Source organism: Chiloscyllium plagiosum, unplaced genomic scaffold (genome assembly GCF_037043375.1).
Source record: "Chiloscyllium plagiosum isolate Xiang-an unplaced genomic scaffold, Cpla_swu_hap1 HiC_scaffold_32, whole genome shotgun sequence".
Taxonomy (NCBI): Eukaryota; Metazoa; Chordata; class Chondrichthyes; order Orectolobiformes; family Hemiscylliidae; genus Chiloscyllium; species Chiloscyllium plagiosum.
The window spans coordinates 16,524,500-16,541,200 of NW_028270170.1; the positions used below are offsets into that span (position 1 = coordinate 16,524,500).

The 16,701-nt window shown below is 40.3% G+C and overlaps 1 protein-coding gene across 1 annotated transcript in view; it reads right to left on the reverse strand.

Moving 5' to 3' along the window:
• Positions 1–9,809: 9,809 nt before the first annotated feature.
• The window catches only part of LOC122539850 (inactive phospholipase C-like protein 2), a 226,613-nt gene continuing 219,721 nt past the window's right edge, over positions 9,810–16,701 (reverse strand). Inside the window, exon 6 of the mRNA XM_043674966.2 lies at positions 9,810–11,334. Coding sequence (XP_043530901.1) covers positions 11,149–11,334 — 186 coding nt within the window. The 3' untranslated portion in view covers positions 9,810–11,148. The remainder of the gene's footprint in view (positions 11,335–16,701) is intronic.

The following is a 16,701-nucleotide window of genomic DNA, read 5'->3' on the forward strand; positions in this document are numbered from 1 at the left end:
GTACAGCTTCAACACTGGTATCTCCCTGACAATTGCCAAGCTATGTCCATACACAAAAAGCAGGAGCAATTCAACTCAACCAAGTTCTGCCCCATCAGTCTACACTTGATCATCAGTAAAGTGATGGAAGGTGTCTTCACCAAAGCTATTAAGCAGCACCTGCTTAGCAATAACCTGCTTACTAATGCTCTGTTTAAGTTCAGCCAGGTCCACTCAGCTCCTGACCTCATTGCAGCCTTGGTCCAATCATGGAGAAAAATAGTTGAGTTCCAAAGGTGAAGTGAGAGTGCCATCAGTTAATGGTGTTAGTATCAAGGAGCTTGAGCAAAACTGGAGTCAATGGGAACCGGGAGAAAATTTTCTCCTGTTTGGAGTTATACCTAGCAGATAGGAAGATGGTTATGGTTGTTAGAGGTCAATTATTTCAACTCCAGGATATCTCTTCAGGAGTTCCTCAGGGTAATGTCTTAGGCCCAACCATCTTCAGCTGCTTCATCAATTACCTTCCCTCTATTATAAGGTCAGAAGTGGGTATATTTGCTTATGGATTGTACAATATTCAGCACTGTTCAGACTGAAGCAGTCTGTGTCCAAATACAGCAAGACCTGGACAAAGATTCAGGTAACAAGTAGTAAGTTACAGTTACATCATCCAAGTGCCAGACAATGATTATCTCTGCGAGAGAATCTAAATAATACCCCTTCAAATTCAATGGCATTATCATCACTGAATCCCACACAATCAACATCCTGGGTGTTACCTTTGTTTGGAAGCTAAAATGGACTAGTTATGTAAATACTGTGTCTACAACCACAGGTCAGGGGCTAGGAATCCTGCAGTGAGTAACTCACCTCTGACTCCCCCGAGCATGTATCAGAGGTGTGATGGAATACTTTCCACTTGCCTGGAAACAATGCAGTTCAAACAATCTTCAACAGCTTGACACCATCCAAGCAAAACAGCATTCTTGATTGGTACCACATCCATAAACAGTCACCCTCTCCATCACCAATACCCAGTATGGGCAGTGTGTACTATCTACAAGATAATATCACCTGCATGATCCTCTCCAAGCCAATCATTATGCTTACTGGGAAATATATCTTGTTCCTTCAGTGTCATTGGGTCAAAATTCTGGAAATTCACCTCTAACTGCATTGTTGGTCTAACCTAGAACAAAAAGGCCTGCAGCAACTTAAGAAGGCAGCTCACCACCACCTTCTCAAGGTTAGATTAGATTCCCTACAGGATGGAAACAGGCCCTTTCGCCCAATGAGTCCATACCAACCCTCCAAAGAGTAACCTACCCAGACCCATTCCTCATATTCACCCCTAACTATGGGCAATTTAGCATGGCCAATTCACCTAGCCTTCACCTCTTTGGATTGTGGGAGGAAACCTGAGCACCCAGCAGAAACTCACACAGTCACAGGGAGAATGTGCAAACTCCACACAGACAGTCACCCAAGGCAGGAATTGAACCTGGATCCCTGGCTGTGCTGACCACTGTGTCACCATGCTGTCCCAAGAGCAGCTAGTTTAATGCAATGAATGCTGGCCCAGCTTGCGATACCCACATCCCATGAATGAACAAAAAACATTTAATTTGCGGGGCATTTTTAATCCTGAGTGTACAAATATTGAATGTGATTGGCATAAATAATTACTCTTCCCTTTTTATAATTTAGATCTAACTGGTCATACCTCTGCACATGCAGAGCTGGCCTAAATTAAAAAGCCAAATAATAATGAAGTTGTAGTGTTAAATTTAGCGTATAGTCAGAGTGAAACTACAGTTCCAATTACAACATGCCTGGTTTGCTTTTCCCATTGATTCATGCACAGTTTCAGATTCAAATTCCAGCCAGATCAAGAAGAGATATTAATATTTGGAAAACCCAAGTAATTTTTACAGGATTGACCCATGTTTGTTGAATTCCTTCAACTGGTTTTACGACCATTTAAGAAGAGTTTTTTAAGTGTGAACATTTTATTATTTAAATTGGATTTTATGCAGCAGTTCATATCTTTACTTTTAAACTGGTTACATTGCCTTTATATCCACTGATTATGAAAAGACAATATATACATACTAGGGCAGGGGTCGTAAACAGCATCAACTGACCACAAGAGATTTAGACTGTTTACTGAGAAATGAAATACTGGACATTTTAAAAATGACATTAAATAATCCACAGTTATTAGGATAGGAGCTTGTAAGAACCATGGAAATTATTGTATTTAGTTAACTAGAACAGGAATTCAATTAAACTTTGCAATGGCTTTAACTTCTCAAGTTATTTAAATTGTTAATGGACATTATATAGCAGTAATTTCTAAAACACAGTTTTACTTACAAACAAAAGTGATGCCATCTACTTAAATTATACACTGCTAAATAATGGAGTACTTCATCATACTAAGTCTCTCCACAGCTTCAGAGTACAATTTTTGTCAAATATTTATTGAGTCACTACATTTGCTCACTGAAAATCTCTGCATTGTCAAGAGATCTATTGTATATCAAGCCTTTGGGTATACTTCAGAGCAATGGAAGGATATAAATTTTCCTTTACATTTCTTTATTACATCTACTGCTGTGCAGTCGCTCTAGGCTTACAGTAAATTGCAGGAAGAATTATCCAGGGAATATCTATTATTAGGCTTCATTCCACAATTTGAAGCTGTTTGATATCAAGATCAAGATTTGGGCAAGAACACCTGGATTTCATTCATAATAAAACATTCTGAATGGACAAAATTTGGAAGGCTGAAGCTATAGCCATGCTATTATTTTTAGCTGAGATGATTCATTTCTACCAGAAACAATTTTGAAAATTCCAGTTTCTATTTACTTATCAAACCAGAATAAGCAATGGAGAAATGGGCAAAGTATTTTGGAGCCCCTGTAGGGATTCAATACCAGATGCAGTTTTGAAACTCCAGTTTTTAATTTACTTATCTAACTGGAATAAGCAAGTGGGGAGGGGCCTGAGAAACATGGCAGGGAGGATTACTTTATTAGATAGTATGTGAAATCTCAATTTCCTGAAGATGCAGAGATAAAGTTGTATTTGTATTGTTTAGAGCCTCTTGTGACCTTGGCAGGTTTATACTTGAACCATGAATACGTATCAACATAAAACCTTTTGAAAAGTATCTCCTCCCTACAGGAAAAATGTCAGTGATGCATAAGAATCTCACCGTGCTCATTTCAAGATGAGTTGGCCTCGCGCAGTTGTGTGTCAGGTCAGCAGTTTTCCTTGTCTAAATCCACAGTGCAAAGGAGGGGAGCAGGAGAATGGGCAGCTTGTATGGAGTCTCAGGACCAGTGGAAATGAGTCAGTGGGGGGACAGGGAGAGGTAAGGAGTAGGACTGGGCTTGGAAGCGTAGAGAGCCAGGGGAGCACAGGGGAGTGAAGTGGGAAGGACCCAGTAGTTTGGGTGTGGTGGTGGGAACAAACCAGGTAAAACAATCAGTCGGGGCACATGCAATTTTTGGCAGGCATGGAGAGATTTGAAATTGGCCCTGGAATCATCCTTTGCAGTTTAATTAGCAAAATGGACCCTGTTAATGACCCAAAGGCCCAAATACATCTTACATAGATTTGTCAGGAGTGTTCTCGCAACAAATGTGGTCTACAAGATGAAGGTTATAGTCACATAGTCCTGATTTCCATTTGACAAAGTATGGAGACACAGGACCAAGCTCAGACCTCAGTGAATATGTTCTAATGTAGGAACAAGCTGCTCACTCATTTTCAAACTCCCTATTTAAATAACAGCGGCACAGTGGTTAGCACTGCTGGCTCACAGCACCAGAGACCTGGGTTCAATTCCCGCCTCAGGCGACTCTCTATGGGGAGTTTACACATTCTCCCTGTGTCTGCGTGGGTTTCCTCTGGGTGCTCCGGTTTCCTCCCACAATCCAAAAATGTGCAGGTTAGGTGAATTGGCCATGCTAAATTGCCCGTAGTGTTAGGTGAAGGGATAAATGTAGGGGAATGGGTCTGGGTGTGTTGCACTTCAGTGGGTCGGTGTGGACTTGGTGGGCCGATGGGCCTGTTTCCACACTGTAAGTAATCTAAAAAAAATTGAGACACCTCAGTCCATCCAGTGTGTAAATTATTCAGCAAAGATTCATTGATGCAATGTTGGAATTTATTGATGTGTTAGTTGTGAAGTTTTGCCACTCTTCCACTGTAATGCTGGTGAGAACTTAGAGGTTTTTAATGAAAATGGCCAATTCTGCCGTGGGAGCTCAAGAGCAGTATCTTTGTCTAATCACGTTTTTCAGTGCCTGGGAATTGTCCAAACCTCAGTTAAAACATTTGTTGCCACACTTTAGCAGCATGTTACAGGTCTCAGGTATTTTCAAAGATAAATCTGTACATGTGTATTTATATACAAAATCTTGATACATATTCATGTTATATAATTAACTTCAATTTGGAATAACATGTGTGCTACCCAAACAGAAAATGAGCTTATACAGCAAGACCATTGGATATATACTCAAAAAAGAAACAGTCTGCAAGACAGGAAGAAGGAATGGGGGAGTGGTACTAACTGAATTGCTCCTTCAAAGATCTAGCACTGGCATGATGGGCTAAATGGTCTCCTTCTATGCTGTAGAATGTAATGACAGGGAATAGTTGAGGCACAAGGTCTAGAACACAATAAGCTTCAACCCTTATCCAAAATAATCTCATCTGTTGAAATATGGTAGGTTGCCATAAATGAAATTTGGTTAATGGGGCAAGAAGAAAAAGAAAATTCTTTCGAGTATTGCTGAAAAAAAAACAAATTTTGATGAAGATTTGTCTTGTGCATATCAGGACAATTCACCAGAATCCCAACACAAAGTTGAACAACATTTTTGTACTGTACGAGAAGAATATGTTGATTGGTTGGCAAATTGACTCTTTTTGCTAGAGGTATTGCCATAGGCAATGCAGCAGATAGGTGCTGATCGACAGTTAACTGCCAAGGAAACCGGGTCAGCATGGATGAGTTGGGCTGAAAGGCCTGTTTCCATGCCCTATGACTCTAATACGCTAAGAAACTTTCAACAAGATGGTTTCTTTTTCTCCATTCCCAAAACAATAGAAATTGAAACTAATTTCCTGTTTCTGATGATAATTAAACTACTTCTGCTGAAACTGTGCATGGAGACACAGGACCATGCTCAGACCTCAGTGAATATGTTCTAATGTAGGAACAAGCTGCTCACTCATTTTCAAACTCCCTATTTAAATAACAGCCACTTGGGTAACATGTCAAAAGACGAATGCATCCCATAATTAAGAATCCCAGCAAGAAACAGAGAGTGCAATTCAGATCACAGTAAGAAAGATGCCAGAAATTAAGAAAAAAACGTTATTCCCATTTGGATCTCTTAGTAATTGGATAGTCCTCTACTTTTAATGTAATTATAGTCAGGGACACACTCTGCCTTGCTGAAGACCGATTATATCAATAAATATTTGGTACTAGCCAAAATAAAAGCAAGCTATGGCATAGAATGTGCGGCAGGATGATCTATGGCTTCCAAACTGAGTTGAAATTCAGAATCAAAGCATATTCCAGTCATTCAGATGTACATCTCAATTTCTTGGATTTTGTTTCAGAACCCTGCAAACTCAGATTCTGTGCAAAAGCAGGAAACAATCCATGACCTTTTCAGGGCTTCTTAAAAATTCCAATCGAGGAGAATGTTATCAATGCAGACCTACTCCTCCCTGCTAACAATGACTCAATCCATTGGTATCTACTGGAGAGCAACGTCTCTCTGAGCTCTGCTGTTAAGTAGCTACTGGGAAGCCCCATGCATGGTGGATTGTCATGCTACCACATGACTTACACTTTTGGAAGATGCTGGCATGCAAGGAATTCAGAGGTCTGTACAGGACAAAGAAAAATATGGAGGAAATGTTGCTGGGAGAATGCAATGGCAACCTGCAAAGAACAACATTGGAATAATATGTTGTGACACATCTGTCCAACCATCTGTTAGTTGGTATACACTCCAATTAATCTCTCTAGGATCAAAAGTGCTGTGTTGCAAAGTGTACAAAGGTTTACCTCCCACCCCAGCATGTTACATTCAATTGTATCAACCCTTATTAGGGGTTACAGTAATAATGTTGTGATGCTTATTTAATCATTCATGGGATGTGTGTGATGATGGCTAGATAATTAATTATTGCCGATCCTGTATTGTCCCTGAGCAGCAAGTGGTGAACCAATTTTTTGAACCCTGTAAATACATCCACGGTGCTGCTAGGCAGTGAGTTCCAGGCCTGTGAGCCAGCAACAGAGAAGGCACAGCTAAGTAGCTCTAGGGCAAGGTGGTGCATGGCTTGGAGAGCAATTGTCAATGGCAGCATTCTACACATCTGCTGCTCATGTCTTCCATGTGGTAGAGGTCACGGGTTCCGAAAGTGCTGTCAAGGAGCCTTGGTGAATTGCTGCAGTGCATCTTGTAGATGATAAACATTGCTGCCACTGCACATCAGTAGTCAATGTTTAGGTGGTGGTTGGGGTGTTAATCAACATATTCCAAGACTAACTATCCAGAACCCAGGAATATTGATCCACAGACATCAGTTTGAATCTGACCATTGATGTCAAATTCAAATTTAATTTAATAAGTCAATCATGATTTTAAAGAATGCTAATATCTGTAATGGCAACCATGAAACTATCAGATTATTGTGAAAAAAAAATCCCTTGATTCACTGATGCTTTTTAGGAAATCTGTAGTCTTTATCTCGTGTGACCATTCTGTGATTCCAGATTGTGTAGTTATTTTTTTAATGAAACAGGCTTACAATCCAATTGGTTGTATTCAAAAGGGAGCTCATTGCCATCTTAGGTATGGGCAATAAATATTGATCCCCTGTCAGTGACATCCACATCTAATGAACGTAAAAATAAAACTAATGATTAGAATGTTCTCCAGGATACTCCTAACTGGACATCATAACCTTGAAAATAGATTAGCAGAAGCTCTGTTTATGTGGTTCCTGTCCAGTTATGACTTGGAAGTGCTGGTGCTGGACTGGTGTAGACAAAGTTAAAAATCACACAACACTAGGTTATAGTCCAACAGCTGTATTTGTAAGCACTAGCTTTCATCAGGTGGTGCTGAAGGAGTGGCACTCTGAAAGCTAGTGCTTACAAATAAACCTGTTGGACTATAACCTGGTGTTTGTAAAAATCAGTGTTTGAAAGAGTGGCTGTAATTTTAAAAGCAAGAAATCCGATACCCAAGGTAGACATTGTAATCAACCGTTTGAACAAGCAGCAATGGAAAATCAGTTTGCAAATAATCTGGATCTGAGGGAGTGTACTGCTGCTGTTCTTGTTAACTCTGTCCAGTTAAGCAATCATTTCCTTCGAACTTCCCCTGCAGTTATAGCTGCTGATGAGGAGAACCCCAAAAGAAATTCTCACTGTACACTTTGAAAAACACTTGAAAAGACACATTGGGAAAGAAAGACACAACTGTGCCAATCTTCTCGACTGCAAATCTTATGCTGAACTCTTGAAGGTGGAAGCTAGTAAGGAATCCCATCTTGAGATTTCAAGATTATTGATGATTGGAAGTATCATTACAGAAATGTGGTTCCACCATGTCACAGTAACCAGGAGTGATGAATAACAGGACCTATCAAAGGTACCTTTAGATAAATAAACTCTATACAGGCTGTGGTTAGCGCAGGTTCACTATCCAGAAGAATCCATATTCACAGCTCAGTCTAGAACCTTCTGCAGATTGAATGACTGTGAAGCTGAAATGAAAAATAGCATTAAGTCATCATGCCATCTATAGAAATTCAAAGCAGGAAAGTTATAATGTTGCATCCAGAAGATGCTGTACAAATAAAAGAGGTAGTATTCAAAATCCTAAAATATATTAATAAATGGTTAATCTGATAGCTTTTCATCGACTACTATCATAGAAACGTGCACCATAAATGATGGCCATTCTGCTTGTTGTAAAGACTGTGTCTATTTATTTTTGTCATTTTAAAAACTGGTGACTTAAATGAGAAAGAACAGTTTGTAAAAATCAGTGTTTGAAAGAGTGGCTGTAATTTTAAAAGCAAGAAATCCGATACCCAAGGTAGACATTGTAATCAACTGTTTGAACAAGCAGCAATGGACATTCAGTTTGCAAATAATCTGGATCTGAGGGAGTGTACTGCTGCTGTTCTTGTTGACAACAAGAGATTGATTGGTTCTCAGGAGACTGAGCAGCTTGGAGCTGGAAACAAGTTACAAAGACCCGGGATTGGGGGGGGGGGGGGGGGGGAGGGGGTGAGAGATATGGAAAGAAGTGTGTTGATCTTCTTGCAGCCCAGAAGCTGCTTGTTCTCTGCTGTCAGAAACTCAGTGTTAACATGAAGAAAACCAGTTACCTACCTTGTAGCAGTCGCTGTGAGCTGGGACTTTTGAATCAATAAATCAGAGACATTTTCTAAGTGACCCAGTCACTCTGTACTTCTTACAACCAGTGGAAGCACCCAGAGGAAGACAACAGAATACCAAGGGCCTGACCAACTGATGAAGGATCATTTCAACATCAGAACTGAGAAGTAAAGGTCACTGAGCTGACTTTCCAGTTTTTCTTCCTTTGCCAATAATCTAGTTTCCCTCTTTGTTCATGTGTGTGTGTGTGTGTCTGTGTGTGTGTGTAAGGGGGAGTTCATAGGGGAGTTGAGTTTTAGTTAGTAATGTTATATGCTAATGATGCCTTTATATCTGTTTACCTGTAGCTATAGTCTAATTATTTACAATAGAGAAAAATTCTTTGAACAAATACAGAAACCTGGCTTTCTATCAGCCGTGGTAAGAAAGGTAAATTGGGGCACTGTGCATACTTGTAAAAGGAAAAAAATAATATTTTAACATTTGGGGTGACTCCACGGGGTTTAATTTACAGCATGCTACCTTATAGGAGCATAATGTTATCACATAATGTTATCATGGAGGTATCTTTAACAGCAGTTGTGCTTAGTCCCACATCCCCATTTGCAACCTTGAAAGTCTCTCAATCCCAAGTGCCTGCCAAACTGTCCTTTAAAATTAATTACAGAAGTAACTTCCACCACCTTTCAGTTTAAACAGCCCTGATCTTGACAACAGAGTGAAAAACAATCTGCTTGTTTATTCTCTGGACTGATTGCCAATGATTTTAAAGTCATGAATTCTGAGTTGTTGGTCCATAACAGTCCTTTCTTAAGCAAAAACCAGTTAAGAGATTGGAATAGTAAATTATATAAGATTCACAGCATACAAAAAAAGAGCATTCAGCATAACCAGTCTTGTGTCCTCTCCCATCCTTTCAATCTAAATCTACCATCATGACTCCCATTCTCTTTTCTCCCATGGTTTAATCAACCTGTTTGAACATGCTGTGATATACCTCTGGGACAAGTGGGGCTTGAACATGGATCTTCTAGCTCAGAAATAGGTTCACTACCACTGCACCACAAAAACCCTCCCTTTTCCCTTGCATGCTTGTCTAGAATCCCCTTAGATGCTGATATACAATTCACTTCAACCAGTGGGAGTGAGTTACACATTCTTGTCATGTTGGGCAAAGATGTTTATTCACTCAAAAATTCGAAAGATTTCTCACATGGCTGGCATTTTGTAACCTGCAATTTCTATTCCATTAGAGAAAAAAATAATTTTTAATCACAGCACAGTTGGCTGCATCAGTGAATGCATGGCAATCACTCATTTTCAACCAATTCCTTCTGTTCGCGCTGAATTGTGCCAAGTATTACACTCCATATAGCTGGAAGAACAGTTACTTTATTTATAATGCTTTTTCTTTAATAGCAGCATAATGACATCACTGGAAAACTCAACAAAAAACTAAAATACTAAAATAAAATTCTTCTGCCCATCTTCTTTATACATGGGTGGTCAAATGCTACCGCTGTGTCAAGTCCAGAGGTATCTACCAGCATTGTAGTTCATTAGTTTTAAAGGTCATGACTATTAACGTGCCTGAAATGACTCCTGCTAAGGTGGTAAATGACTTTCATTCACTCCTGCTCAGCAGCTGAAGTAAACAGGCAAACGAGATTTCAGAAAGCATTTATGTCAAAATTCAGAATGAGAAACATAAATATTATTTTGCATGGCTTTATTACACAGATGCACATTACTGGGTGGGTGGAAATGAGATTCCTTATAACTGTCTAGTCACAATAACCGGAATTGAGACAGTGATTTGGATCTGACGAGTGCCTTTGAAGTGAAACTGAAATGGGAGCACAGTGACTGATTTACAGTGGAGGCACGCATTGTTCCTCTCCACTGAAATAATGATTGCTTTGCATTGCTGGTGATAAAAAAGGAGCTCGATTTCCAATCTCAGATTCGAACTGAGATAAACATCGGTGGGAATGTGGCACACATGGTTGACCTACAATAAAGCTTCCAGATACATTTTGTTACATCGTTTGGGCTGGATTGTCACCCATCCCGAGTCAATAGCTGAAACATAAGATTTCTCAATCATACCTGCTTACTGAAATATACCTGGAAAGTATCCAGAATATTATGGGGCCTTTGACCTCCAGCAGACCTGCTGCTCCATCTGTCGCTAAGTGTCCATCCAGAGACAGTACCCCAGCTTCCATGTAACAGTATTTCACTAAAATGCAACTATTCAACATTGACATTTATTGATGCTATGGACTTTTGTTTCCCCTTGGTTTCTATAGAGAAAGAGCTAGCTTCCACTTAGCCAGTGTCCACAGTGGCACAATTAAGATTAAGAGCTCACTGCATGTGGAAGGAACTACAGGCTTATATTCAAGTCCTGCCATTATAACTACGCCGAGAGCAACTTGGGGAGCCACACATTGACTTGGGTGTGCTGTCATTGATACAACTAAGAGACTAGCACTGCTCTCAAGCACTGAGTCGTGGTGACTCCCAAAAGCAGCACCACTGCAGAGTACATGGCCTTGTGTCTAGGATGAAATGTTATTAAGGCTACTGTCAAATCCAATACATGTCTAACAAAATCACCTGTCAGTGGCTGAGAGGGCTCAAGCAAGAATGTGAACGTGTAAGTGTGTATTATTTACAATTTCCTATCATTTCCATGTCCGTTGGGGTCAGCAAGACCCATTGTCACTTGTATTTTCACTTTCAGGAATGCTCTCCAGAATCCCCTTTGTTCTGAACAGGTCTGGAGACATTGAGCCATTCTTACTGATGCCACAAGACTGTGCTGCATAGTGGATCTGTCTCAGGTTATCCAACGCCTCATTTTTTGCATGCTTCAGGAGATCTGCTTGACCCTGAATTAGACAAAAACACATGGTGGTTACTCACACAAAGTACCAGCTCTGTTAATATCCCTCCCACCTGCCACAGCAGAGTCAATGCACAGTGTAACAAATACCCAGGACTAATCAAGCAGTACTGAAACAGAAATTGTTGGAGAGACTCAGCAGGTCTTGCAGCATCTGTAGAGAGAGAAACAGAGTTAACTTTGAGTCAAATATGACTTCCTCAGAATTGAAAAAGTTCTGAAGAAGTCATATTGGTCTCGAAACATTTTATGTAGTATTTTATTTTTATTTTATTATTCGAATGGTAATGACCCGGAATGCACTGCTAGGTAGAAGTTGAAATGAGGAACAATTTCAAAAGGAAATGGAATGGATGCTTGAAGGAAATAAATTTTCAAGGACACAGTGATAGAGCAGGGAAATGAGAATGATCTGACTGCTCTAGAGAGAGCTGTCATGGAATAGATGAATGGCCCACTGCATCATAATGACTTTTTGCGTGGAATGCTCCCTCCCCATCTCCCCTGGTTGGAAATGGTGAGAAGCAGGAATAATTGGCCACGGTCAAAAACTGACCTCCTCCTTGTCACCCCTGCAATTAAACGCTGGGTGACAAGACCCATAGGCGATTACCTAGACTTGCCAGCAATCAAATGGTGTCAATTAAAGTTTTCAAATGGTCAATTAATGGCCACTTAAGGGCCTCTATTTGACACCACCCCAATTACCTGTCTCTCCAGTGGGCAAGATAGGTCATTAATTTCTTGACTGGATAGCAAGAAAACTTATCTGCCTGTTGGTGGGCGGTCCTCCAATTATCCCAGTCTGGACGTGGTCAGAAACATGGATCATGGGTGAAGGGGTGGCTTGATGACAAGGAGAATAAACAGCTAGATTTGTTCTGTTCATTCCATGGGATATGGGTGTCGCTGGCCAGGCCAGCGTTTATTCCCTAACTAGGAGATAAGAGGCAGCCATATTACTGCAGGTTTGGAGTTAAACGTAGTTCACACCAGGTAAGAATGACAGATTTCCTTCCATAACAGGAAAGAAAATGATACAGATTGGTTTCTACAACAATAGTTATATGGCTACTATTAATGTAACTAATACTAGTCACTACTGGACTAGCATTTTACTCCAGATTTTCATCGGATTCAAATTTCATCAAGTGCCAGAACATTAGCTTGAGGTTCTGGGTCACTAGTCAATAATGTTACCACAATGCCACCATCTATGATGTCTGTCTCTAGGACCACCATGCTATTTCATTGTTGCCGACTGACCTGTTCTTGTTGTATTTATTGCAGCACTGTGTGTTTAATGACTTGGTTTTATTCTATATTGAAATCAATCTTTGTTTGCAATATTTTATCACCTGGCTTATCTTAAGCACTAAGGTTTCCTCTTGCTACTTTAAACAGGGAGTTAGAGCACAGGAAACAACCAAGGAACCATGCTTCCCACATCCTCCCTAATTTTAGTGTGCAGGCAGGAGGTCAGAATCAAAATATGTGTTTGCTTATGTGGTTGTGTGTGAGTGTTTGTGAGTATCTGTGTTTGTGTGAGTATTTGCATGTGTGCTTGAGTATGTGTGTTTGTGTTTGTGTCTGTGTGATTGTGTGTTTGCGTAAATGTTTGCATGTGTGTGTGTGCACATGTCATCCTGGTGACAGGCCTCCTCCATCCTCTCCAATGATGACCTTTAGTCCTTGAGTGTCACATTACCTCACTGATCTTGAATTTTACCTTGTCCTTGAAGCAGGAAGGAGTTCATTTTGTGACTATTTTTATACATGTCATCACATCCTCACTTCAAAGTTGCAAACTTACAATATATTTTCGGCACCTGACAACTATGGGAGGGTTAAGGCATTTACAGCAAGTAGTAAATTTCAACCTTGATAGGACACTGCTCTCATGCAGTATGTACTGTAAGATCAGGGGTTTAATGTCACACATGCCCTTTGCATTAACCTTCTCGTCATCAATTTCCATAAAAGGAAAACAAAAGACAAGCTTGTTTGGTACTGAGTGACATAGACGAGATTTGTGGGGCACTTGACAGATTAAATTTGGAAAGGTTGGGGATTGTGTGTGTGTTTGTGCATGTATGTTTGTGTGTGTGTTTGTGTATGTATGTTTGTGTATGTATGTTTGTGTGTATGTTTGTGTATGTATGTTTGTGTGTGTGTTTGTGTATGTATGTTTGTGTGAGTGTTTGCGTGTATGTTTGTGTGTGTGTTTGTTTATGTATGTTGTGTGTGTTTGCGTGTATGTTTGTGTGTGTTTGTGTATGTATGTTTGTGTGAGTGTTTGCATGTATGTTTGTGTGTCTGTTTGCGTGTATGTTTGTGTGTGTGTTTGCGTGTATGTTTGTGTGTGTGTTTGTGTGTGTGTGTTTGTGTATGTATGTTGTGTGAGTGTTTGCATGTATGTTTGTGTGTGTGTTTGTGTGTGTATGTTTGTGTGAGTGTTTGCATGTATGTTTGTGTGTGTTTGTGTGTGTGTTTGTGTATGTATGTTGTGTGTGTTTGTGTGTGTTTGTGTGTGTTTGTGTGTGTGTTTGTGTATGTATGTTTGTGTGAGTGTTTGCGTGTATGTTTGTGTGTGTGTTTGTGTATGTATGTTGTGTGAGTGTATGCATGTATGTTTGCATGTATGTTTGCGTGTGTGTTTGTGTGTGTGTTTGTGTGTGTTTGTGTATGTATGTTTGCATTTATGTTTGTGTGTGTGTTTGTGTGTGTATGTTTGTGTGTGTTTGCGTGTATGTTTGTGTGTGTGTGTTTGCGTGTGTATGTTTGTGAGTGTTTGTGAGTGTTTGCGCGTATGTTTGTGTGTGTTTGTGTATGTATGTGTGTTTGTGTGTGTGTTTGTGTGTGTGTGTTTGTGTATGTATGTTGTGTGAGTGTTTGCATGTATGTTTGTGTGTGTATGTTTGTGTGAGTGTTTGCATGTATGTTTGTGTGTGTTTGTGTGTGTGTTTGTGTATGTATGTTGTGTGTTTGTGTGTGTTTGTGTATGTATGTTGTGTGTGTTTGTGTGTGTGTTTGTGTATGTATGTTTGTGTGAGTGTTTGCGTGTATGTTTGTGTGTGTGTTTGTGTATGTATGTTGTGTGAGTGTTTGCATGTATGTTTGCGTGTGTGTTTGCATGTGTGTTTGCGTGTGTGTTTGTGTGTGTTTGTGTATGTATGTTTGTGTGAGTGTTTGCATTTATGTTTGTGTGTGTGTTTGTGTGTGTTTGCGTGTATGTTTGTGTGTGTGTGTTTGCGTGTGTATGTTTGTGAGTGTTTGCGTGTATGTTTGTGTGTGTTTGTGTATGTATGTGTGTTTGTGTGAGTGTTTGTGTATGTATTTGTGTGTGTGTTTGTGTCATGTGTCATCCTGGCGACAGGCCTCCTCCTTCCAGTCTAATAATGACCTTTAGTTCTTAAGTGTCACATTACCTCACTGATCTTGAATTTTACCTTGTCTACAACTCCTTGTGGGAAGGTCTAGGACCACAAGGCATAATCACAAAATAAGGAGCTGCCCTCTTAAGGAATTTCTTCTTAAAGATGGTAGTGAATTTGTGTAATTCTTTACTGCTGAGGGCTATAGAGGTTGGTTCATTAAGTTTATTCAAGATTGAGACAGACAGCTTTCTAATCAGTATGGGAATCGAGGGTTATTGGGAATAGGCAGGGAAGTGGAGTCGAGAATGATCATGAGCTCACTGAATGGCAGAGTAGATTCTATCGCCATATGGCCTGCTTCTGCTCCTGCATCTTATGGTCCTAAGTGTTCCTGGAATTTGATGCCTAATCTTTATTAGCAATAGATCAAGTCAGGGCAGTAGTAAGAAGGGTTCCAGTTAGTTTCAATTACTATGAGCTACCGGACAGAAGGAATTCATCTTATGGTCCTGGATGTCACTACTTGTCTACTGACCCATGAAATTACCCACAATCGAATGCTCACCAGGTGAGGGTATGATCGTGCATGGCTGTGATTGTCACTGTGGCAATAAAGCGTGCCGAAGTGATGAATGGGTTGTGGAGCGGTGGTCGTACCGTTCTGACCCAATGCACATTCTGCGAGAGCCTTCTACCTGCTATCAGCACATATGGAACCACCACATTAATCACTGCCTTCAGCAAGGTAACACTGTAGTCGCACACACCACTGGGAAGCAAAGGACAGTGACCTCAGGCAGGACACAGCTGCACAACCAGAACTCCCTGGAAAGGATCTTACAAAGCAGTCTGAATTTCGCTGGATAATACCCAACTGTATACCCACAAAGATTATACTTCTACTTGCATTCATTTATCAAGGTGACATGAACAGCTGGTCATACTTTTGTACCGTAATTTAAGCATTTCCAAAGAACATAGGAAACAAGAGCAGGAATAGGCCATTTAGCCCTCTGCTATCCAATGAGACCATGGCTGATCTTCTACTTCAATACTAGATATCCTCCTAGCCTTTTCATGTAAAAGCATAAAGAAATCTATTGATTTCTGTCTTGAACACATACAATGATTGAGCCTCCATACCTTTCTGTGGCTAAAAATGCCAAAGAATCACCACCTTCTTATTGATGATGTTCCTCTTCAACTCAGTCCTGAACAGCCTGCCCATTATTCTGACACTGTGTTCCCTGACTCTCAAAATCCCAGCCAAAGGAAACAACCTCCCCTGTCAAAGACTGCAAGGTTGTTTTTCATTCCTGAATGAGATCACCTCTCATTCTTCTAAACTTCAACGAATATAGCAAGAGTCTATTTAATCTTTCCTTGTGACAATCGCTCCATCTCAAAATTAGGTTGCTGAACTTTCAATTGTATTCCCTCTATATCTTTCTGTAGGCAAGGAGACAAACACTGCACACAATACCCTCGGTGTGGTCTCACTGAGGTGCTTTGTAATGGCAGTAAGGTACCTTTGCTCCAAGATTACAATCCTCTTGTAATAAAGGCAGGTTTCTTACCATTTTCTCCACAGATTTACGAACCTCCACTAATCATCACAAAACCTCACTATATCACAATTCTATATCAATTAATTGTAACTCCACTAATCATCACAAAACCTAGCTATATCACAATACTATATCAATTAATTTGCATCTCTCATTTTCTCATTCGGTCCTCTTATAATCTGCCTCTGTGACACATTTGCCCTCGTCCCTTCACTGTCAATACCCAATAACCCGCCCATCTTCCGCAACTCTCCCAGGAGGTGGTGACTAAGAGAAAGGGAGGGAATGAGCAGGCAAATACAACTACAGTGCTGTGACACAATACCTATCTGCTCAATTTTCTTTAATCTATTCATGGGATGTGAGCACTGCTGGCTGGACCCCAGCATTCATGACCCATCCCTAATT